This window comes from Pan troglodytes, chromosome 10, assembly GCF_028858775.2.
Source record: "Pan troglodytes isolate AG18354 chromosome 10, NHGRI_mPanTro3-v2.0_pri, whole genome shotgun sequence".
Taxonomy (NCBI): Eukaryota; Metazoa; Chordata; class Mammalia; order Primates; family Hominidae; genus Pan; species Pan troglodytes.
In genome coordinates this window covers 39867412-39892119 of record NC_072408.2, presented here as the reverse complement: position 1 = coordinate 39892119, position 24708 = coordinate 39867412, and the positions used below count along the sequence as shown (strand labels likewise).

At 49.3% G+C, this 24708-nt stretch overlaps 1 protein-coding gene across 6 annotated transcripts; it reads left to right on the top strand.

Moving 5' to 3' along the window:
- The first annotated feature begins 5249 nt into the window (after window positions 1-5249).
- On the top strand, window positions 5250-21870 carry ESYT1 (extended synaptotagmin 1). Of its 6 annotated transcripts, none has more exons than XM_016923220.4 (31): window positions 5250-5881; window positions 7757-7798; window positions 7966-8100; window positions 8215-8288; window positions 8419-8491; window positions 8652-8741; window positions 8924-8979; window positions 9384-9507; window positions 9596-9772; window positions 9894-9976; window positions 10592-10640; window positions 10763-10849; window positions 10956-11048; window positions 11285-11356; window positions 11517-11603; window positions 13927-14076; window positions 14401-14556; window positions 14681-14857; window positions 15017-15099; window positions 15211-15259; window positions 15368-15457; window positions 15589-15684; window positions 15953-16024; window positions 16112-16198; window positions 19475-19615; window positions 19768-19922; window positions 20025-20123; window positions 20207-20338; window positions 20418-20523; window positions 20774-20823; window positions 21017-21870. In XM_016923220.4, exons 1-31 carry the CDS (start codon window positions 5492-5494, stop codon window positions 21054-21056), a joined length of 3315 nt encoding a protein of 1104 aa, XP_016778709.1. In that variant the 5' UTR covers window positions 5250-5491; the 3' UTR covers window positions 21057-21870. The 6 variants fall into 6 exon arrangements, with proteins under 6 accessions (XP_016778709.1, XP_016778708.1, XP_063642644.1 ...); XM_016923219.4 differs by having other exon boundaries at window positions 5357-5881; window positions 11255-11356; XM_063786574.1 differs by lacking the exon at window positions 13927-14076 and having other exon boundaries at window positions 5360-5881.
- The last annotated feature ends 2838 nt before the right edge of the window (window positions 21871-24708 follow it).

The window sequence follows — 24708 nt, the reverse complement described above, 5'->3', positions numbered from 1 at the left end:
TGCGGATGGGATGTTACATAGTTGACAGATCCTTATTCAAACAGAGCAGGACAGGTGGAGTTGATGGCCATTGAGTTGATGGCAGTTGCCGCTCAGTTGATGGCAGTTAATGTCCCTCCTATCCCACCCCTTCAGTGGCCAGTTCCTGAAGCCTTCAAGGCTTGGGAGGTCTGGGAAAAGAGAGTCCTTCTAGGGACACAAGCCTCAGGGTCCATCCCTTTCTTCTGTCTCCACATAGGACCAGAAGTTTTAAATCTACTTAAGTCAGTAAGGCCAGGGGCCCCAATAGTCAAACCTCAGTTCCTCCTCAGCTCACGGCTGATGTAGGGAAAACAACTCAGGTGTCTAGTCTAATGGGACAGTAGATTTGGGGGTAGAGAGTGATCCTGGATTGTGTTCCCCCTCATCATGTCTCCCGCTACCTCTTGCTTTCTTGTCTGGTTGATCACTCAGGTCACATCTGGGATTGGAGATGGTGGGCTAGGTCAAGGCCAGTCATTAAAAAAAAAAGCCTAAAGACTAAAAGTGGGCTAACATTGTGGATTTTAGAAACAACACATTGATAAGCTTAATGTTTTTTGGGACACAATTTTTTTTTTTTTTTTTTGAGATGGAGTCTTGCTCAGTCACCAGACCGGAGTGCAGTGGCGCAATCTCGGTTCACTGTAACCTGCGCCTCCTGGGTTCAAGCGATTCTCTTGCGTCAGCCTCCCGAGTAGCTGGGACTACAGGCGCCCGCCACCACGCCCGGCTAATTTTTTTTAGTAGAGACGGGGTTTCATCGTGTTGGCCAGAATGGTCTCTATCTCTCGTGATCCGCCCACCTCAGCCTCCCAAAGTGCTGGGATTACAGGCGTGAACCATCGTGCCCGGCAATTCTAGACTATTAAAAGAGATGGTTTAAGAGCATTTAGAGAAGAATGTAATCATAGATACCAACATGAATTCTCAGTCAAATCCTGACTGACTTTATTTCCTCCTTGCCAGGTTATCTCCAAAGAGGTAGATTTGGGAAATTTTAGACATTGTATGTCTTGTATGTATTTACTCCAGCTGAAGACCACCAAGAATACACCTGGTAATTGAGCAAGTTGGGTTTAATGCTCATTGCAGTGAGGGGGAGGGCTCACCATTGGGGATAACGTGGTGTGTCTCAGCATGAGGGTGTTAGGAACGACTTAGAGAACTTAGACTTTGGTTAAGTGATTTTGGGGAAGATTCAAGAAAGTGGGTGTTCTTTTGGATTGGGTGCTGTTAAGGGAATCCAGGATAATTGGGTAGCTTGTCTAGAAGAAAGGCAGACAAGTGAACCTAAGCACAGTCGATGATGAAGTCACTCACTAGCTGGGAAAGGGGATGTTTGCTGTTTTGTGGTTTGCACACTGACCTTGTTTTGTGCTTAAACAAAATTGTGTAGTGATTTTGTTTTTTGTCTCACTTCATCGCAGTCACTGAGTGACCTTGTCTGATGCTGGTGTTTTGTGAGATTGTTTGTGTCCAAGAGAACTCATTGGCTACCTGTGAGCACCAGGTCAGCCCTAACAGCTCTGAAGCCTGGCTGTGTCAGGCCAGTTCCCAGATTACAGGAGCTACTTTCCTCTCTCTCACCTGCTAAGTCATCACAGATAAGAGGAAAATTACGGGTCAGTTAATAGTAGCATTTTTTCCATGCAAATGGCTCTGGTTAAAAAATAATGAGAAAAAAATAGTAGCATTTGGTAGAATCAAACTGAACACTTGTACTTAGTGTTGGTTAGTGCATTTATGTTAGAGAAATCTCTGTTCTCTAGTGATAAGCCCAAGGGCTATGTTTTATTGTAAAAAGAAAAAACCCAACTCGGGTAAACATATAAAAAACCCATTTATCAACAGTAACACAGGAAGAGCTAAATAATATTCAAAGTGTCTGTAACTTGAATTGACTAAAACACTGGAGCACTCTCACACTAAAAAATTGCTTAGATCTTGAACTAGTTTGAGGAACAATGTTAGAGATTTATATTAGCAATAATTCACATGAGAACAAACTGGGACTTCCAGTTGGCTGCAAAAAAATAGAATCTTAGCCCTCAAGATGTCCATTTATAAATATTTATTAAGAGCCTGCTATGTTCTAGGCATCTTTCTAGGAGCTCCATAAGGGTAGTAGAACCTTGGTAATAGATTACAAATACAGCAGTTCTATGTTCTGCCTAAGTGTAACCACTTAGTAGTGTGTTGTTCTAAATGTAATTTTTAAAGAGGGCCATTGACAAACCAATGTGTTGCTAGAAAAAAGAAAAGGCTGGCAAGAGAAAGCTTCAAATAGAAGTCTTCAAATATTTGAAGGGCTGCCCAGTGGAGGAAGATCCTGTTTGCTACACAGGAAGTAAAAAGGGATTTCTAGAATAATGGCTTTTTTTTTTTTTTTTTTTTTTTTTTGAGACGGAGTCTAGCTGTGTGGCCCAGGCTTCAGTGCAGTGGCACGATCTCTGCTCACTGCAAGCTCTGCCTCCAGGGTTTACGCCATTCTGCTGCCTCAGCCTCCAGAGTAGCTGGGACTATAGGTGCCCAGCTAATTTTCTTTTTGTATTTTTAGTAGAGACGGGGTTTCACCGTGTTAGCCAGGACGGTCTCGATATCCTGACCTCGTGATCCGCCCACCTCGGCCTCCCAAAGTGCTGGGATTACAGGCGTGAGCCACCGCACCCAGCCGGCTAGCATTTGTTGACTGCTTAATATAAGCCAAGGCTCTGTGCTAGGCACTTTACATGCAACATCTCATTGACACAATGGGTACTATTATTGTACCCATTTTACAGAGGAGAAAGCAGGCTTAAAAAGTAACCTGCCCAGCGTTCTGCAAGTAAGGAATGGGGCCAGGAATCTATTCAGGCAGTCTCACTCCAGACGACATAAGAAAGTTCTAATGATATAGCCATCCAACAAAGCGATCACTACTTGGCAGTAATTTTTTTTTTTTTTTTTTTTTTTTTTTGAGACGGAGTATCACTCTGTTGCCCAGGCTGGAGTGTAGTGGCGTGATCTCGGCCCACTGCAGCCTCCGCCTCTCGGGTTCAAGTGATTCTCCTGCCTCAGCCTCCCAAGTAGAGTAACTGGGATTACAGGTACATGCCACCATGCTTGGCTAATTTTTGTATTTTTAGTAGAGACGGGGTTTCGCCATGTTGGCCAGGCTGGTCTTGAACTCCTGACCTCAGGTGATCCACCTGCCTCGGCCTCCCAAAGTGCTGGGATTACAGGCGTGAGCCACCGCGACTGGCTTGGCAGTAACTTTTGAGGAATAAAGAATACAGAAGGAGTTTCCTCAAATCTTGTTGCCCTTCCCATCTTTGTGAGCTGAGATCAGAGTACCGTATCTCACCCTCTGCCTCTTGGAGGTGATTATGGTTTACATATAAATGCAGATTGCAAGTCCAGGAAGTTTACTCTCTCTCCTCCTGTAGGCCTCATCCTGTAAGACACTTCCTCTAACAAATGGCCATCCCTTCCTGTTGTCCACTTACTGCTTATCACCACCAGGTGGCACCTGGGCAGCAGAATTGTCAGTGGGCGGGGACCTACCCTGTTTACTTGTGTTGGTAACTGCATTGCAGCTGCTGATCCTGTGGCTCCTGGGCCCCAGCTGGGACAAGAACTTCCTGAGGATGAAGTTTTATCCCCTATATAATTTCTGATGATCTGGATGAGGTGAGGAAGGGAGAAGTTTGGAAAAGAACCTCCATAGGTCACCCTCTCCATTCCCCCATTCTCAGGAACCTCCTCGCCTACTCCAGTGCTTGGCAAATTTCAGTTTATAGAGAGGTTTCTCTCTAAGGTTCATCCATGTTCCTTCTGTAGTTCTGCTTTATCAGTTGGTGAGCAGATCACTCATAATTCCTCCAATTTCCTTGTTTCCCTTTTCTACCTGCTTACCTCTGGGAATATGGAGGATATAGGAGACAGAATATTGTTTCTTAAATAGTTCTGCAAACTGAATGAAGCAGTCAAGATACTGCTAGCCCTAGGGAAGTAGAGAAAAGGAAGTGAAAAAATTTAAGTGATAGAGGCTGAGCAGGGACAGGTTTTAAGCAGCTTTGGTAAACACAGGCTGATGAAATCTATGCCCTGCAGAACCAGATAAAATTTATCAGCTGCAGGCCTCATCCTGTAAGACACTTCCTCTAAGAAATGGCTAGTTTCTCCCCAGTGATCAACCCCAGTTCTTCTGCTGCATCTGACAGATTTACATAATATGCCCCATATATACTGCATTAAAAGGTAATCATCTTATGACCAACACTTCCCTCATCAACTTCCAATTAGTCTAGTTCCTAGATCCTAGGACAACACTCCACCTCTAAGGCCAGTTAACTAGTAACAATAGTCATCGGTGTACCCTGCACTTTTTCCTTCCTAAACCTACACCGTACACTGTGGGACTGCATTAGTTCTGCACCTGACTGTATGGCAAACCTTCCTTCTAACTCAGGCAAATGTGAAAAGGAATTGTCTTTCCCTTACTCTTGATCCCTCATTTTAGTGTCCTAGAAGTTCTTCAGGGTCAGAAAATGATTGGAAAATGTAATAATTTGCGCTGCCTCCCTCCCTTTTGGAGCCAACTAGTCTTACATCCATCCTCTAAGATAGAGATGACTTACTAACTCTTGGAAATTTCCAAAAAGAAATAAAGCCTCACTTTCTATTCACTCTGCTTTTTTTCCCCCTTGCCCTGAAGGCTGGATTATCTCAACTCTGTAATTCTCTGACTCTCCAGTTTTCTCCAGGGTCAGTCGTTACACCACACAAAGAAGGTAGGGGATTAGGGACGGGATAGACGGGGTTAGTTTTCAAACACTTTCATTCCAAATACGATCGTATCCTTTCTTTTTGTAAGGGCAGGCAGGAAAAAGTTGAAGGATAAGGAATGTGCTTAGAGTATGAAAACTAGAGAAAGTCGGCAAAAGAACATATATATATCCCAGACCAAATCCTGCCAAACCGAATGAGTAGAGGGAAATCCTGAAGCTCCACAACCCCTCAACTTCGCAACTTGGGCTTTCTCCAAAACCAAGAAATTGGCGGTGCAGCTCTGCATGACGTCATACCACAGGCACTCCAATCCCACGTGGGGGAGCTCTTGGTCCCGCCTCTCCTGAAATGGTGCGCCACGCCTCCTCCTCTTTATTACCAATCGAATGCCGCCCCTGAGCCCCTTTCTTCCTTTTCCCGCCATCTCAGACCTCCCATCTTGGCCTTCGGGCCCAATCAGGGAGGCCCTACCTATCCGAAACCCGGTCGGTTCCCCGCGGAAGAGGGGTGGAGTTTCAACCTTTTAACTCCACCTTGGTCTGTGCAGCGCGGACCAACCCAAATCGCCAGAAAGGAGGGGCGTGGCTTGAAGTCCCCTCCTCCATCCCGGGGATCACGTTTTGCCTGGGGGAGCTGATCGCAAGACTAGGCAACCTCCAGCCAGTCCCTGGGTCGGGCGGATCCTCCCAGAGGTGGCACAATGGAGCGATCTCCAGGAGAGGGCCCCAGCCCCAGCCCCATGGACCAGCCCTCTGCTCCCTCCGACCCCACTGACCAGCCCCCCGCTGCTCACGCAAAGCCAGACCCAGGTTCTGGGGGCCAACCTGCTGGCCCTGGCGCGGCGGGTGAGGCCCTGGCGGTGCTGACTTCATTCGGGAGGCGGTTGCTGGTGCTGATACCTGTGTATTTGGCCGGGGCAGTGGGACTCAGCGTGGGTTTCGTGCTCTTCGGCCTCGCCCTCTACCTGGGCTGGCGCCGGGTCCGCGACGAGAAAGAACGGAGCCTTCGAGCAGCGAGGCAGCTACTGGACGACGAGGAGCAGCTCACGGCGAAAACTCTCTATATGAGTCATCGAGAGCTACCTGCCTGGGTGAGCGACCACCCTCAGTCCTCTGTGCAGCATAGCCCCCTTCCACCCCTTCCATCTGGGGCTTTTCCTCCTTATGCCTAGAGTCAGCTCCCTGCCTTGGGACAGTGGGCCCCAGACTTTCCCCTCTCTCCCCGCTAGCCGCCTGCCTGCTGGACGCGCCACTCTTGGAACCGACTGCTCACTCTCCCCACCCACCCTTTCGCATGCCCAGACTGGATCCTTCCACAGAATCAGGACTTCTTCCTCTACTTGGGCAACAGCAGTAATAACATCTGGGGACCCCGTCTCAGCCGAAGCTCTCCCTCCTAGCCAAGCCATCTTGAACGTCCCTCTTGCTTTTGGTGCCACTCGCGGCTTTGCTGCTCCTGGAAATCCTGGTCCCGTTACCTCTCAAAGGTTTCCCTAGTCTTTCCCATCCTCCTCGAGACTTTTTACCTACTTAAAGACATACGGTTCTCTCTTTTCTCGCTTTTATCCCCGGGTACCCGCTAGGACCCAGCCCCGGCCCCTGGACGACCCTCGGGCAGCCACCTTCAAGCCTCCAGCCGCCAGACTGCAGCGCGGCAGAGGCGGCTGCTGGACGGAGGGCGGGCTACGGGAGGAGGTGGTGCGGCTGCTGCAGTGCCCGCGGCCCACACTCCCCCGCACCCCTCGGCCGGCCACACCCTTTTCCGGACTGTGGGCTGCGCTTGTTCCGTTGGGGCAGAGACCCTTATTTCTGCGGTGGCCGCGTCTCCTGTGCTGAGGCGGATGCCTTCTCTCTAGTCTTGCAGAGGCGAAGCCGGTTACCCGGCCCCTCCCAGCAGAGGTGCCAGTCTAGGGGGAGAATGGCAGCAGAGAGGAATCAAAATTGACACTAGGCAGACACAGCCAAGCTTCCCAGGCCCTGGACTGGAAAGGGGAGGAGAAAGAGGGCCAAATGGCTCTAGGGGACCTGTAGCCTAGGCAGCAAGTGTTTGTCTCCTCCTCATCATCATGGAAACCAATCTTCCTACCCCCAATACAAAGCGCAGGTGTCCTTTCCCTTAAAAGGAGTCACACAGAGAAAGATAGAGGAAAACACACACACACACCCCAAAAAACCCACAAAGCCAGGCCTAATTAGGTCTTCTGGCCCCTCCCTGACTCAAGGAAGGACTTGCTTCCCTCTTCACCTTCCTGCTCTAGAAGCCCCGTCTGAGGGGAGTTGAGAAGGCTGGAAAAGGGGACTTTTTTTTTTCTTTCTTTTTTGAGACGGAGTCTCGCTCTGTTGCCAAGCTGGAGTGCAGTGGCCCGAACTCGGCACACTGCAACCTCTGCCTCTTCAAGCGATTCTCCTGCCTCAGCCTCCTGGGTAGCTGGGATTACAGTCACGCGCCACCACGCCCGGCTAATTTTGTATTTTTAGTAGAGACAGGGTTTCACCATGCTGGTCAGGCTGGTGTCGAACTCCTGACCTCGTGATCCGCCGGCCTCGGCCTCCCAAAGTGCTGGGATTACAGATGTGAGCCACCGCGGCCAGCCTGGAACCAGGACTTTTTAAATCCCAGGATTCCCTCAAACTCCAATTTGACTGGACCTCCCCCTCCAGAAAGAATGCGCCCTTTTCCTCCTCCCGCTCCTCTCTCTCTCAGCAGCTGTCATTTCACCACGTCCCTGAGCTATCCACAGGGCAACAGCGTGACCTCTACCTTGTCAGCTCCCCTTATTAGAGAGACATCAGCCCCCAAACTCTGTGAGGAATGAACGTTTGGGGCATCCTAGCCCCTCGCCCACCCTGAGTTTGAGGAGTCTGTCACACACACTCCCTCTCCTCTGTGGCACACCACCAGCATCTTAGTAGGAAACCAGAGGCGAGGGTGTGCACGTCACTGTCTCTGCCTTCCCCACCTCCAGGTCAGCTTCCCAGATGTGGAAAAGGCTGAATGGCTCAATAAGGTGAGGATTGATTTGATTTTTAGTCTTCATGAGGGGAGAATGGGAATTTGTTTCTTCTTGCTAGACCCACCCTCAACCCTCAGTGCTCTCCATGGGGAGGATTCTGAAGGAACTTGCCTTGAGAGGGAAGACTGGACTCTCCTCTGACCATCTCTCTTTCCTCCCAGATTGTGGCCCAGGTCTGGCCCTTCCTGGGCCAGTATATGGAGAAGCTTCTGGCTGAAACTGTGGCTCCGGCTGTTAGGGGATCTAACCCCCATCTGCAAACATTTACATTTACACGAGTGGAACTGGGTGAAAAGGTATGTGTGGAGGAGGGAAAGTGAGGAGGTAGGCTAGGGAGGGTGAGTGGCCCGGAGTAGACTCAGGTACTTCTCCCTATCCCTGCCCTCTCTCAGGAATTTCTCTCTCCCTAGCCATTGCGCATCATTGGAGTCAAGGTTCACCCAGGTCAGAGAAAAGAGCAGATCCTGCTGGACTTGAACATCAGGTAATATCACTCACCGCTCTTACTGCTTCCCCTTCAATGTGTCCTGTTCAGTCCAGGCTACTTCACTCCCCCTCCCCGCAACTTCAGCCAAGGACTAACTCTCTTGGTTCTCTTCTTCACCAATCCCCAGCTATGTAGGTGATGTGCAGATTGATGTGGAAGTGAAGAAATATTTTTGCAAAGCAGGAGTCAAGGGCATGCAGGTAGGCCAGATGTCAGGGGCCACATAATAGGGAATGTTTGTCCTGCATTTCATGGGATATGGGGAAGTGCGAGGTTGGAAAGACCAAGGCTGAGAAAGTCTGGGAGGACAGAAGAGGGACTTTTCTGGGGAAAGGCTTTGATTTTCTCTTCTTGCCTCAGCTACATGGCGTTTTGCGGGTTATACTGGAGCCACTCATTGGGGACCTTCCCTTCGTGGGGGCTGTGTCAATGTTCTTCATCCGACGCCCGGTAAGGGAAAACAATGAAGGGGTATGGGGAAGCAGGAGAAACAGAGGACTGGGAGGATGAGGGCAGCCAGTGAAGAGGAATGAGAAGGGAATTGACAAGAAGGCCGAGGGGTTCTGGCAACTGTTTGATGGGTATGACCACACCCCATAGGATCTGTCCTGACCCCTGCTCTTTCCCTCCAGACCCTAGACATCAACTGGACAGGGATGACCAACCTGCTGGATATCCCAGGACTTAGGTATCAAGGACTTACTGAGCACCTGCTGAGTGTTCCAGCGCTGGGTTGGGGGTTTAAGGGACACAGAGCAGTCAAAGATGCTGCTTGTGTCCTCTAGGAGCCTCAACTTCAGTTGGGGAGCAAAGACAAATACCCCTGCAAAGTTTGATACTGTGATTTTTCTTTGGGTTGGGGGAGCAGGAAGGGAATGCAGAGGGCTGAAGACTGCAAAAGGCAATGGGGATGGCAGTGAAGAAGGGAGAGAGCAGTAGGTGGGGAATTAGGGTAGAAGAGTAGCACAAAGGATTTTCACAAAAGGACTTTCTTACAGCTTTAGGTCTCTCTTGGGTGTGGGAAACATAGTTGGGGTTAGGAGAAAATTGGAAGTTGAGGCCATACCCACTCCTTTCTACTCCCCCATTCAGCTCACTCTCTGACACCATGATCATGGACTCCATTGCTGCCTTCCTCGTGTTGCCCAACCGATTACTGGTGCCCCTTGTGCCTGACCTTCAAGATGTGGCTCAGTTGCGTTCCCCTCTGCCCAGGGTATGGCCTTTCCCCCACTAGATAGATCCTTCTCTCAGGAACCCCTTGCTGGGTCCTTAGTTTCTCACCATCTGATTCCTTCCTCCAGGGCATTATTCGAATTCACCTGCTGGCTGCTCGAGGGCTGAGTTCCAAGGACAAATATGTGAAGGGCCTGATTGAGGGCAAGTCAGACCCATATGCACTTGTGCGTTTGGGTACCCAGACATTCTGCAGTCGTGTCATTGATGAAGAACTCAACCCACAGTGGGGAGAGACTTATGAGGTGGGAGAGTTGAGCAGCTCTGTGAAATGGGGAAGCCCCAGGAGGTTGTGAGAGAAGATGCTGATTGGATGATCCTCACAGCTGCAGCCCCATGAGACACTCAGCCTTCTGTGTTCCCCAGGTGATGGTACACGAGGTCCCAGGGCAGGAGATTGAAGTGGAGGTGTTTGACAAGGATCCAGATAAAGATGACTTTCTGGGCAGGTGAGACTCTGCCTGTTAGGATTCTAAAGCCCATGCTGGCCGGGCACGGTGGCTCATGCCTGTAATCCCAGCACTTTGGGAGGCTGAGGCGGGCGAATCACGAGGTCAGGAGATTGAGACCATCCTGGCTAACACGGTGAAACCCCATCTCTACTAAAAATACAAAAATTAGCCGTGTGTGGTGGCAGGCGCCTGTACTCCCAGCTACTCGGGAGGCTGAGGCAGGAGAATGGTGGGTGAACCCGGGAGGAGGAGTTTGCAGTGAGCCGAGATCGCGCCACTGCACTCCAGCCTGGGCGACAGAGCGAGACTCCGTCTCTAAAGAAAAAAAATAAAAATAAAAAAAATAAAGCCCATGCTACCGAGGTTCTGGAGGTAATTATACTCACTTTCTGGGCCTGGGAATCATGTATCATTTTCCTTCCTAACCTCCCCACCCCCAGCCCCTACCATGCACATACTCACGCATGCAGGTGAATATCTTCTGAGAGGAATAAGGGAGTCTGAGATCTGCCAGTCATTTCTGGGTGGGTGAGTGGAGGGCCACTGACATGCTGCTAATTACAACACTCCCCTTTTCTTCCTTTCACTACCCTCTCCCCCGCCAACCCCCAGAATGAAGCTGGATGTAGGGAAGGTGTTACAGGCTAGCGTTCTGGATGATGTAAGTTGGGAGAAGAGGAAGGTGGGGGCTGATCTCACCCTTTGGGTAGATGGTAGTTGCTACATTGGTAGGGAAGTAGTTGAGCAGGTATCTGATCTCTACTACATCTCAATTTCTTCTAGTGGTTCCCTCTACAAGGTGGGCAAGGCCAAGTTCACTTGAGGCTAGAATGGCTGTCACTTTTGTCAGATGCAGAGAAACTGGAGCAGGTAAGCCACATGGGAAATAGGAAGCTGGCAGGGGAGAAACAGGTAGCTGGAAGTGTAGGGGACTTGGAACGGGGACCAAGATCTGACTACTACCACCCCTCCCCAGGTTCTACAGTGGAATCGGGGAGTCTCCTCTCGACCAGAGCCCCCGTCAGCTGCCATCTTAGTTGTCTACCTGGATCGGGCCCAGGATCTTCCTGTGAGTTTGGCTGGGTGAACAGGAGCCCTGGATGTAACATTCCCCAACCCTGCCTTGCTGAGGATGCAAATGTCCCTGCCTGCTTTGCTCCAGAAGTATCAGCATGTAACACAAGGGTCCCAGGGAGGGGATCAGATCCATCTCAGGGAAAGGATTCTGATGCGATCCCACCTTCCTTCACCAAAACCAAAACCGAATCCCCCAAGATGGTGACCTCTGAATTGTACCCACCACAGCTGAAGAAGGGGAACAAGGAACCCAACCCTATGGTACAACTGTCAATTCAGGATGTGACTCAGGAGAGCAAGGTGAGGGCCAGGACATCATTGTGGGTGGCCAGGTAGGACAGGGAGAGGCCTATTCTTGGGATGGTTTCCCCTTTAGAATGCCTGTTACATGCAGGGGTTTTCTGCAGAAACAGGAATGGTGCTGTGGTATACACCCTTAATCCCTCCTCTACATCTCCAGGCTGTCTACAGTACCAACTGCCCAGTGTGGGAGGAAGCGTTCCGGTTCTTCCTACAAGACCCTCAAAGCCAGGAGGTCGATGTGCAAGTGAGATAATCACCTCTTCATCCCCTCCCGAATACCCTATTCTGTCTTCCCAGATCTGTACCATTTCTCCTCTCCTTCTTTTCCCTTGATTCCTATTTTTAATCCATCTACCTAGACTCCCCACCTCCCTGAATATCTCTCCATTGTTCCCCAACTGTCGCTCCAGAATAATTTTTTTTTTTTTTTTTTTTTTGAGATGGAGTCTCGCTCTGTTGCCCAGGCTGGGGTGCAGTGGTGCGATCTCGGCTTACCGAAACCTCCACCTCCTGGGTTCAAGCAATTCTCCTGCCTCAGCCTCCCGAGTAGCTGGGATTACAGGCATGCACCACCATGCCCGGCTAATTTTTGTATTTTTAGTAGAGACGGGGTTTCACCATGCTGGCCAGGCTGGTCTCGAACTCCTGACCTCAGATGATCAGCCTGCCTCAGCCTCCCAAAGTGCTGGGATTATAGGCATGAGCCACTGCACCTGGCCTTAGTTCATAGGTACTTGTTCTTGAATGATTTTATATATGTGTGTCTTGTCTATGAAGCTGGCCAGTAAGCATTGTGAAAGCAGATACTATGTTTCGTGCTTTTTCCATGACCTTTAAAATGCTGAATGTTAACAATTTTATTGAGGCATAATTTACATACCATAGAATCACTCATTTTAGGTATACAATTCCCAATTATAAAAAATTATTCTGAGGCTGGGCACGGTACCTTAAATGAGTGATTTTATGGTATGTAAATTATGCCTCAATAAAATTGCTAACATTCAGCATTTTTTTTTTTTTTTTGAGACAGTTTCGCTTTTGTTGCCCAGGCTGGAGTGCAATGGCATGGTCTCGGCTCACCGCCACCTCCACCTCCTGGGTTCAAGTGATTCTCCTGCCTCAGCCTCCTGAGTAGCTAGGATTACAGGGATGTGCCACCATGCCTGGCTAATTTTTTTTGTATTTTTAGTAGAGACGGGGTTTCTCCATGTTGGTCAGGCTGGTCTCGAACTCCCGACCTCAGGTGATCCGCCCGTCTCAGCCTCCCAAAGTGCTTGGATTACAGGCGTGAGCCACCGTGCCCGGCCCAACATTCAGCATTTTAAAGGTCACAGAAAAAGCACAAAACATAGTATCTGCCTTCACAATACTCACTGGCCAGTTTCAGTTTCATAGACAAGACATACACATATAAAATCATTCAAGAACAAGTACATATGAACTAAGGCCAGGCATGGTGGCTCACACCTGTAATCCTAGCACTTTGGGAGGCCAAGGCAGGTGGATCACCTGAGGTCAGGAGTTTGAGAATAGCCTGGTCAGCATGATGAAACCCTATCTCTACTAAAAATACAAAAATTAGCCAGGCATGGTGGTGCGTGCCTGTAGTCCCAGCTACTTGGGAGGCTGAGGTAGAATTGCTTGAGTCCGGGAGGCGGAGCTTGCAGTGAGCCAAGATAACGCCACTGCACTCCAGCCTGGGTGACAGGGTGAGACTCCGTCTCAAAAAAAAAAAAAAAAAAAAATTAGCCAGGTGTGGTGGCATGTGCCAGTAATCCCAGCTACTTGGGAGGCTGAGGCAGAAGAATCATTTGAACCCGGGAGGTAGAAGTTGTAGTGAGCTGATTTCACGCACTGCACTCTAGCCTGGGCGACAGAGCAAGACTCTGTCTCCAAAAAAAAAAAAAGGAACAGAAGAATAGCAACAATTACATATGAATTTGTGGGAGTAAAATATCCATAGTATAGGACTAAGGAGGGTCAGAGAAAGGGATAGGCTGGAGTAACTAGGGAGATTTTGTGAAGCAAAAAGTAGGATTTTAATTGAGTCTTGAAGGATGAGTAGGATTTAAATAGGCCGAGGGAAGAGAATGAGGACTTTCCAAATAGTGGGAGCAGAATGAACAAAGGTGGAAGGGACCATGGATTGGGCAGAGGGCTATAAAAGATGGCTCTGGCCGAGGTGGGCGGATTGCCTGAGCTCAGGAGTTTGAGACCAGCCTGGGCAACACCGTGAAACCCTGTCTCTACTAAAAAATACAAAAACTTAGCTGGGCGTGACGGCATGCACCTGTAGTCCCAGCTATTTGGGAGGCTGAGGTAGGAGAATGGGTTGAACCCAGGAGGTCGAAGTTGCAGTGAGCCAAGATGGCGCCATTGCACTCCAGCATGGGTGACAGAGTGAGACTCTGTCTCAAAAAAAAAAAAAAAAGATGGCCCTGAGTGCAGCAGGAGGTTTGTGATTGGTACAGAGAGGAATGAAGCTGGAGCCATGTTATCATTTTCACAGTATGCCTCCCTTTCCCCTAATCCCTTCACTACAGTCCTTCCTCCTGTGCCTGTAGGTGAAGGATGATTCCAGGGCCCTGACTTTAGGAGCACTGACGCTGCCTCTGGCCCGCCTGCTGACTGCCCCAGAACTCATCCTGGACCAGTGGTTCCAGCTCAGCAGCTCTGGCCCAAACTCCAGACTCTATATGAAACTAGTCATGAGGGTATGGAAATAGAGGAGGTACTGAGGTGTGGGGGAAAGGCCTGTTGATTCTTTGGTATTAAGAGTAAGGAAAGGGAGCCCCCTAAGATTAAAAGAGCTAATACATGTAGAAGTGCCAAGCAGGCACAAAAACATATATTGATCTGACTGGTGGAAGGAATGGCTTATGAGTTGAGGGGGTGTGGAGGGAACCCTGTAGAGATGAGCCCAGCCAGGGCAGCACCTAGTTCCCCTGTCACAGCCCCTCCTCTACCCCACCCCACATGCTTTGCCTGCTGGTGACGAGCTGCACTTCTTTGATTCAGCATCATACTACCCTTCCTAGATCCTGTACTTGGATTCATCAGAAATATGCTTCCCCACTGTGCCTGGTTGTCCTGGTGCTTGGGACGTGGACAGTGAGAATCCCCAGAGAGGCAGCAGTGTGGATGCCCCACCTCGACCCTGTCACACGACTCCTGATAGCCAGTTTGGGACCGAGGTGAGTCTATATCTGGAAAGGACTAGGGTCTGTTTGCCCCACTAAGTGTGCAAAGCCTGTTTCAGGGCAGATTCTGACAGGTCTGTCTCCCTTTGCCATCTGGCACCCCCCGTCCCTTTTGCAGCATGTGCTTCGGATCCATGTATTAGAGGCCCAGGACCTGATTGCCAAAGACCGTTTCTTGGGGGGACTGGTGAAGGGCAAGTCAGACCCCTATGTCAAACTAAAGCTGGCAGGACGAAGCTTCCGGAGCCATGTTGTTCGGGAAGATCTCAATCCCCGCTGGAATGAGGTTTTTGAGGTCAGAATTGAGTGGCTGTGACTCCTGGTTCTGCCCCATTTTTCCCCCAATCCCAAAAGTGGTCCAGAAACCTCTGAGGTTCAGTTGACTGGGGGGTCCAGTCATTTGCAGAGGAAAAGGAGAGAATCTTCTTTCATCTGCACTATTTTCTCCCACTAGGTGATCGTCACATCAGTTCCAGGCCAAGAGCTAGAGGTTGAAGTCTTTGACAAGGACTTGGACAAGGATGATTTTCTGGGCAGGTGAGAGCATAGGAGTCTACGTGAAAAACAGGCTGGGGATCTTTAGGCCATGGAGTCTGGCCTCCTTGGTTCTCACCATCTAGCTTTTGTCTTAATCTTTCTCTTCAACAGGTGTAAAGTGCATCTCACCACAGTCTTAAACAGTGGCTTCCTTGATGAGGTGAGCATTGAATTAGAGTCAACAACCCCTCCTGATCCTGCCCAAGCTTCATTCTCATAGTTCTCCTGTCTGCATATCCCCAAGTCTTCACCCTGCCTACTTCCACAGTGGCTGACCCTGGAGGATGTCCCATCTGGCCGCCTGCACTTGCGCCTGGAGCGTCTCACCCCCCGTCCCACTGCTGCTGAGTTAGAGGAGGTAGGGCAGGAGACTTGAGGAAGGAAGGGACCCAAGGTGGGGCAGGATGAGCTCTTCTCTTAGCGTTCAAGGCACATGCCAGAACCCAAAGTGTCAGTTACCAATCCCCAGCCCCGTGTGCCCCTCCACAGGTGCTGCAGGTGAATAGTTTGATCCAGACTCAGAAGAGTGCGGAGCTGGCCGCGGCCCTGCTATCCATCTATATGGAGCGGGCAGAGGACCTCCCGGTGAGATCCCGCTCCCCGTGCCCCATAACTTCCTGGCCCTTCTTCCACCTTCCTCCGGTTTGGATGGTCCTGGAGTATTTAGAATAAGAAAAATGGCCCCTCTCTTTCTGAGGGTAGTGCAGGGGTGGGAAAAGTTGTCTGTTCAAGGCCATGGGTAGTGGCTGCCAAGTAATAATGGAGACATGGCTGCTGGCTGTGGATATAATTTGTGAGGGGGATCTGCCTAACTAGGTCCAAATTTAAGACTAACACAGTATTGTCTTTCTAGCTGCGAAAAGGCACCAAGCACCCCAGCCCTTATGCTACTCTCACTGTGGGAGATAGTTCTCATAAAACCAAGGTATGAAGAAATGCTGCAGGGTAAAAATGGGAGGGACAAGAGAAATAAGAGTATCAGCTACTGATCATAAGCCCTCATCTCCACCAGACTATTTCGCAAACTTCAGCCCCTGTCTGGGATGAGAGTGCCTCCTTTCTCATCAGGAAACCACACACTGAGAGCCTAGAGTTGCAGGTACTGTAAATTCATTCTTCAAATATTTAGCAGATTTCTGCCATGGCCAGGCAGGAAACCAGGCACAGAGCATTCAGAGATGAGATAAAAGGTTGACTTTTTTTTTTTTTTTTTGAGACAGAGTCTTGCTCTGTCGCCCAGGCTGGAGTGCAGTGGCGCTATCTTGGCTCACTGCAAGCTCCGCCTCCTGGGTTCACACCATTCTCCTGCCTCAGCCTCCCAAGTAGCTGGGACTACAGGTGCCCGCCACCACACCTGGCTAATTTTTGCATTTTTTTTAGTAGAGATGGAGTTTCACCATGTTAGCAAGGCTGGTCTCGAACTCCTGACCTCAGGTGATCCGCCCACCTTGGCCTCCCAAAGTGCTGGAAATACAGGTGTGAGCCACCGCACCCGGCCAAAAGATTGACTACTTATCTTTATGGAGCTCACACTCTGTTTTGGGAGAAAAATAACCAGATGAAACTTTCAGAATGATAACTGAGGTAAAAGGCACTGTGGGGAAGAAAGGAAGGGTTCAGGCTGGGGAAAGGCTGGAGATAGAAAGGCATCCTTAGATGACCCCTGAGCTTGAGGGTAGATTTTTTTTTTTTTTTTTTTTTTGAGACTAGAGTCTCACTCTTATTGCCCAGGCTAGAGTGCAGCGGCGCAATCTTAGCTCACTGCAACCTCAGCCTTCCAGGTTCAAGCGATTCTCCTGCCTCAGCCTCCCGCGTACCTGGGATTACATGCGCGTGCCACCATACCCCACCAATTTTTAGTAGAGACGGGGTTTTGCCATGTTGGCCAGGCTGGTCTTGAACTCCTGACCTCAGGTTATCCATCCACCTCAGCCTCCCAAAGTGCTGGGATTATAGGTGTGAGCCACCGCACCCGGCCTTTTTTTTTTTTAGACAGGGTTTTACTCTGTCGCCCAGGCTGGAGTGCCGTGGTGCAATCAGGGCTCACTACAGCCTCAACTCTTGGGCTCTAGCAATCCTCCTACCTCAGCTGGGATAACAGGTGCACACTACCACACCTAGCTAATTTTTGTATTTTTTTGTGGAGATGAGGTTTTACCATGTCATCCAGGCTGGTCTCGAACTCCTGGACTCAAGCATTCTGCCCGCCTCGGCATCCCAAAGTGCTGGGATTACGAGCGTGAGAACCGCGCCCCAGCCTAAGGGTAGATTTACTGGTTCTTTCGGACCACGAAAAGAAGAGCAGGAAAACTCTTTAGGCTGAGAAAAAAAATGGAGGAGAGAGAAGGCATATTTATTATAGATCAGAGAGGCAGGCAGAGCAAGATCATAGGAGCTGTTGAATAGTATGCTAGAAATATGGATTTTATCCTAAGGCTTAGGGAAGCCTTTGTTTATTTTATTTATTATTTTTTTGAAACAGAGTCTTGCTCTGTTGCCCAGGCTGGAGTACAGTGATACGATCTCAGCTCACTGCAACCTCCCTCCTGGGTTCAATCGATTCTCCTGCCTCAGCCTCCCGAGTAGATGGGATTATAGGTGCCCGCCACCACGCCCAGCTAATTTTTGTATTTTTAAGAGAGACGGGGTTTCACCATGTTGGTCAGGCTGGTCTCTAAGTCCTGACCTCAAGTGATCCACTGCCTCGGCCTCCCAAAGTGCTGGAATTACAGGCGTCAGCCACCACACCCAGTCAGGGAAGCCTTTAATGAGAGGTCACATATCCAAATTTGCATTTTGGGAAGATCATAGGGATAAGAGGGTAAAGAATGGACTGGAGAGGGACAACACTGGGGGCAGGGAGATCAGTGAGGAGACTGTTAGAGCAGTCAAAGCAGGAAACGACTAAAGCCTGATGGGATTTGAAGATTGCTGTGATATGGAGCAGGTGGAGGAGCAAGGAGCAGCCTAGACACTAACTCTGGGGTTTTTGGCACAGGGTGGCTAGATGGATAAGGGTGCCGTTGCTGACTTAGGGAGTGCACAGAGAGGGAATTTTGGAATTTGAGATCTCTGCAGGACATCCAAGAGAAGACATGCAGAAAACAGATCTATTGCCCATGAGGTGTTCCTCCCTTGCCCTCTTATTGGAACATCATGAGCAAGCAACCACTCATAAGTGTAGTCATGGGTGAGATCTCTTAGGCAGCGTGGAGAGTGAGGAGACAAAAGATGGCCATGAGCCATCTTACAGGTGTGAACCACTGTGCCCGGCTGAAATTAATAGAATTTAAAATAATGTAACTTAATGCTAGCAGAGTAGAAAGGAGGTACAAATGAGCTCAGTTCTTCATCTTTTATAGCAGGGAATCAATAGATACAAGCATATTAGAATTCTGTGAGAACAAAGAAAACAGGAGGGTTTTAAAGGTTGTTACATTTGGAATATGGCAATAGGAGTAGGATGGGCAAGAAACATTTACTTTTAGTTCTGTTTTTACTGTTGTTTTCTGTATGCTGTAGGTATTACTGGTATAATTTCTGAAAGCTCGGTTGGGCATGGTGGCTCACGCCTGTAATCCCAGCACTTTAGGAGGCCAAGGCGGGCAGATCACAAGGTCAGGAGATCGAGACTATCCTGGCTAACACGGTGAAACCCTGTCTCTATTAAAAATACAAAAAATTAGCCGGGTGTGGTGGCGGACACCTGTAGTCCCAGCTACTTGGGAGGCTGAGGCAGGAGAATGGCGTGAACCCAGGAGGCAGAGCTTGCAGCGAGCTGAGATTGCGCCACTGCACTCCAGCCCAGGCAACAGAGCGAGACTCCATCTCAAAAATAATAATAATAATTTCTGAAAGTTTATGAGGTAAAGATGGTCCACTCTACTCTGGTTAAGAAAGGAAGGACAGGCCAGGCACAGTGGCTCACACCTGTAATCCTAGCAATTTGGGAGGCTGAGGTGGGTGGATCACCTGAGGTTGGGAGTTTGAGACCAGCCTGACCAACATGGAGAAACCCCAGCTCTACTAAAAATACAAAATTGGCTGGGCGTGGTGGCAGGTGCCTGTAATCCCAGCTACTCAGGAGGCTGAGGCAGGAGAATCGCTTGAACCTGGGAGGCGGAGGTTGCGGTGAGACCAGATCACGCCATGCACTCCAGCCTGGGCAACAAGAGCGAAACTCTGTCTCAAAAAAAAAAAAAGGAAGGAAGGACAGAGGGAGGGACTAGCAACTGTTACCATGGCTTCCCTGCCTTTCTCAAAGGGAAATCTCACCAAACCACCTATGAGTCCAAGCGTTTGGACCTTTAAAACACCAGGATTAACTCATTTGTTGATGCATTTGCCTCTTGATCATGGTCCTGTTGTCCCACAGGTTCGGGGTGAGGGCACTGGCGTGCTGGGCTCATTATCCCTGCCCCTCTCAGAGCTCCTCGTGGCTGACCAGCTCTGCTTGGACCGCTGGTTTACACTCAGCAGTGGTCAGGGGCAGGTGCTACTGAGAGCACAGCTAGGGGTGAGTGACAGGAGATGGTGGGCAGGATGAGAGGGAGGAGGGGAGGGCCTTCACAGCTGAGGGACACCCAGGAGGGTGGGAACAGAGGGCCGTGTCCTTAGAGTGAGGGAACTGAGAGAACTCTGCCCAGCTCACAGCTTTCTTGCCCCTAGATCCTGGTGTCCCAGCACTCGGGAGTGGAAGCTCATAGCCACAGCTACAGCCACAGCTCCTCATCGCTGAGTGAAGAACCAGAGCTCTCGGGGGGACCCCCTCACATCACCTCCTCAGCCCCAGAGCTCCGGCAGCGCCTAACACATGTTGACAGGTACAGGGCTGGGACAGGAAGGTGGGACGCAGTCAGAAATAAAAAGTATTACAGGTTCACTAGGCTCTAGCTTTCCCCAGACCTACTGATATTTCTCCACAGTCCCCTTGAGGCTCCAGCCGGGCCTCTGGGCCAGGTGAAACTGACTCTGTGGTACTACAGTGAAGAACGAAAGCTGGTCAGCATTGTTCATGGTTGCCGGTGAGACCCCATCCCTCCTGTCCTCCAGATCGCCTCCATCCCTTCCCTCAGGTTACCATATCACCTACATCCTCCTGTTGTAGGTCCCTTCGACAGAATGGACGTGATCCTCCTGATCCCTATGTGTCACTGTTGCTACTGCCAGACAAGAACCGAGGCACCAAGAGGAGGACCTCACAGAAGAAGAGGACCCTGAGTCCTGAATTTAATGAACGGTCAGTCAGTGGGCATTCAGGTGGAGAGATGGCAGGCTTGGAAAGGACTCCTGGCCCCTAACATCCAGTCCTACCCCAGGTTTGAGTGGGAACTCCCCCTGGATGAGGCCCAGAGACGAAAGCTGGATGTCTCTGTCAAGTCTAATTCCTCCTTCATGTCAAGAGAGCGTGAGCTGCTGGGGAAGGTAAGAGGGCAGGATGGCAGGGCAGAGGTGAGGGCTGGAAGCTGCTGGCACCAAGGTGATAGTCCCTGTGAGGAAGGAAGTACCCCACGTGATCCTTTAGAGGTGACTCTTTCACCTCTGCAATGGTTTGGGACGAGTATGTGATGAAGGAACATGGTCTTTGGAGATTTCAAAACAGCATCATCAGAATGAGATCCTGTCTCAAAAAATAAAAGAAATAACATCTTTCCCCTATCATCTTCCAACACAGGTGCAGCTGGACCTAGCTGAGACAGACCTTTCCCAGGGTGTAGCCCGGTGGTGAGTGTCTGTGTGGGTGGGGGATGGTCTGGATATTTCAGTGGGAGAAATTCCAATCACAGGAAAGGAAAAAAAGATACAATCTGAGCAGAGAACCATTGATTCTATCAAGTAGAGAAGCCTTTGGATCGTGTCTCATTTATAAATATGATGACACAAGAGTCATCTTTCTACATGAGCCCTCTTTTCACAGGTATGACCTGATGGACGACAAGGACAAGGGCAGCTCCTAGGAGCTGGCGAGTCCCAGCCTGACTGCTCTGTCTTCCTGCCTTCGTCTCGCTCCATCACTGCCTCAATGTGATGAGCCTAAAGCTAGGGTCCAAGGGCAGAGCCTGTGCCCTTCAGCCCTTTCACCTAACAGGCCCATATTCGGGCCTTTGCCTGACCAAAGAGAAGAACCGTATGTTCCCTTTACTGCACGGCCTTTATCCTTCTGGGACCCTGGGGCGGGGACCTGAGCTGGCTGTTTCCTGCTTTGCCTGCACATTGTTCTCCCTTCCTCCCAACTCCTCAGGGCCTTCTGTATCTGTGCCTGGCCAGTGGCAGCACTAGCAGTGGTATTAGCTTATGCCAAATACAGCTTTGGAAGGATCTTTTTTTCTTTAACTAGATGGTCACCTTCTTCCCTACCACACATGGGTGGGAAGGTGGACAGGCTAACCTCTCCAGCTGTGAGCCTCTTAGACTACTGCATGTAGCAAATGTTCAGCAGCTTAGGCCCCCATGTCCAGTTCTGTCCCCACTTTCCTCAACCCTGTCCTGAAAATTCTACTGCTCTGATGGCTGGGGCCAGTCTCTTGTCACTTTGGAAACTGAGGACACGTGGATTCTACTCAAGCCTCCAAGTAGTGGCATATCAGTCTTGGAGCTCCTAGCTGGTGATACGGAGAGGGCTTTGGAGGACTTGGGACAGCAGGGCCAATTTTTTTTTGCCCAAGTGCCTAGGCTGCTAACTCACTGACTAGAACTTAATCTGGTACTTTTCAGTTTTGCACCAACTCTGCCAAGCCACTGGATCTTACATTAAACATCATACTCAAACCAGCTGTGGTTCTTTTCCTTAAGGATAGGGAATCAATCTACCCATCTGATGTTTATTCCTACTGTCAAAAGCCTTTATCCAATTCGTGAATCATGTCAGTTTAATTAATGGTCAAAGCCTACTAAGGTTGCAGCCACCAAGAATGTTGAGGATGGTCAAGAGACCTGTGTAAAGTAGCTGCTGTTGCATTTCAGGTGAGACTCATTTCCAGTCACAGTGATGAACTCTGTTACCCATCCAACTTGTCTGCTGACCACTATAGGCTTTCCAGGGAAGGGATTCCTAAACCTGGTAAACCTGGGAGCTCTGTGCCACTGCACAGGCTCCTGGTGTCTCTGTGCTGTCAGGGCATGCTCAGCTACATTCAAAAGGGCTTCAGGCCCATCTAACAGGAGCTGAGAAATACACCCATTTCGATCATCTGTACACCTTGAACTCTGCTCCTTGCAAGAACTTTCCTGGAATGCAAGCTAGAGAAGCTGTGCTCCATCTGTTCTGCCAATTGAAAGGAGAGAGATGGACAGAGTGAACTACTGAAAACAGGGTCACTGGCATAGGAACTTGGGGATTTCATAACTGACTCAGAGAGACTTTACTATCGTCTCTTGAAAAATATAAACCTTCCTTAGGATGCTGCCCACTGGGAGAAGAGGGAAGACTCAGGGGAAAGGATTCCTGCTCAGTTCCACAAGTTGTCGAAATTTGCTTAATTAGCAAAAACTGAATTTAAACTCCACACTGTCCACAAACTCAGCCTCTGTGTTCTCAGTGACCCTTTTGTATTCACTGCTGGTTCCTCTACCATCTCCACTTCCTTCCCATCAAAGTAAGAGGACCCCAAGCCTTGGCTTTGAGCAAGAAGGTCTTATTTATTTGCTCCATTCCCCAACTCCGGCTCTAAAATCACAGGGGGAAAAACTCCAAAAACAGAGCAAAGAAAATTTTTAAGGTCTCTTGTCAAATTTCTAGATACTGGCCACGCGCAGTGGCTCACACCTGTAATCCCAGCACTTTGGAAGGCCGAGGCGGGCGGATCAAAAGGTCAGGAGATCGAGACCATCCTGGCTAACACGGTGAAACCCCATCCCTACTAAAAATACAAAAAAATTAGCTGGGTGTGGTGGTGGGCGCCTGTAGTCCCAGCTACTTGGGAGGCTGAAACAGGATAGTCGCTTGAACCAGGGAGGCGGAGGTTGCAGTGAGCCAAGATGGTGCCACTGCACTCTAGCCTGGGCGACACAGCGAGACTCCATCTCAAAAAAAAAAAAAAAAAAAATTCTAGATACTAGCTGGGCATGCAGCCCAAGGCCTGCTGTTCTAGCTGGCTTCAGATAATACAACCTAGGATTTTGTAATGTGTGATTTTAAGAAAACATTCTTGAGCTAGTTTATCACTTCAAGTAATTACATTTCCAGAAAACTAGAGGACATGGCACAAATTCTCCCATCCCAGAAGGGTCCCTACTCTTTCCTAACCTTTTTGAGTTCAATATATATAAGGGAAGAGGTACTACTATACATATTAAATACAAGATGATGGCTAAGTGTGATGGCTCATGCCTGTAATGCCAACACTTGGGGAGGCCGGCCGAGGCAGAGGATCCAGAGAAAACCACCACCCTTAAAAAAAATTAGCCAGGCTTGGTGGTATGCACCTGTAGTCCCAGCTACTCAGGAGTCTGAGGCAGGAGGATCGCTTGAGCCCAGGAGTTCAATGTAATAGTGAGCTAGGCTCGTGCCACCACTTTACTCCGCCCTGGGTGACAGAGTGAGACCTTGTCTCCAAAAAAAAAGAAAAAAAAAAAAAAGATAACCAGAAAAAAGAAAACAACTAAATACATACAAGAGGAGACACAAAACACAATTGCACATTTATATATGAAGATGGAACACATTTTAAGGGTCATTAGTCACATGAATTAAATATACTTCTGTCATTTCTCAAACAACTGACTTTTAACACACATACACGATGCACACCTTTTCCGGAGAAAGATATGACTGCATATGGTTACGCTATAACTGATGTTTGCAAATACTATCCTCTTGGAATGTGTTTTTATTGGACCAAACAACGTGCTGTAGTTAACTAGGTGTGGCAACACAGTTGTCTACCCAACAGCCATTTCCCCTCTTCCCTACATACAGAATCCCAGAATGTCCCTGGTGGCAGTATGCCAGCCCCAGGAAATTAATCAAGATCCTCTTTGCTGAATAATCACTTTCCCTTGCAAGTTGAAATGACCCTGACCCAGTTTTGGTCAACAAGATGTTAGAGGAAGTCAGGGACTGTAGCATCTAAAGAAGAAAGCCCTCATTGCCCCTTCCTTTCTGCGTAGGTTATTGGTATGAGGATATTATGTCTGGAACTGCAGCAGCCTTTTTTTTTTTTTTTTTTTTTTTTTTTTGAGACAGAGTTTTGCTCTTCTCACGCAGGCTGGAATGGCGTGGTCTCGGCTTGCAGCAACCTCTGCCTTCAGGGTTCAAACAATTTTCCTGCCTCAGCCTGCTGAGTACCTGGGATTACAGGCACCTGCCACCATACCCAGCTAATTTTTGTATTTTGAGACAGGGTTTTCATCACGTTGGCCAGGCTGGTCTCAAACTCCTGACCTCAAATAAGCTGCCCGCCTTGGCCTCCCAAAGTGCTGGGATTACAGGCATGAGCCACCGTGCCAGGCCAGCAGCAGCTTTTTTTTTTTTTTTTTTTTTTTTTTTGAGACAGAGTCTCATTCTGTTGCCCAGGCTGGAGTGCAATGGTGTGATCTCAGCTCACTGCAACCTCCACCTTGCGGATGCAAGTGATTCTCCTGCCTCAGCCTCCTGAGTAGCTGGGACTA

Excerpts from the sequence above, each read along its gene's own strand:
- ESYT1 (XM_016923219.4), top strand. The coding sequence starts at position 5,492 with ATGGAGCGATCTCCAGGAGAGGGCCCCAGCCCCAGCCCCATGGACCAG. Across the intron at positions 8,492-8,651 it reads CAGGAGTCAAGGGCATGCAG|CTACATGGCGTTTTGCGGGT; the intron begins GTAGGCCAGATG and ends TTCTTGCCTCAG. Across the intron at positions 20,339-20,417 it reads AGTCCTGAATTTAATGAACG|GTTTGAGTGGGAACTCCCCC; the intron begins GTCAGTCAGTGG and ends GTCCTACCCCAG.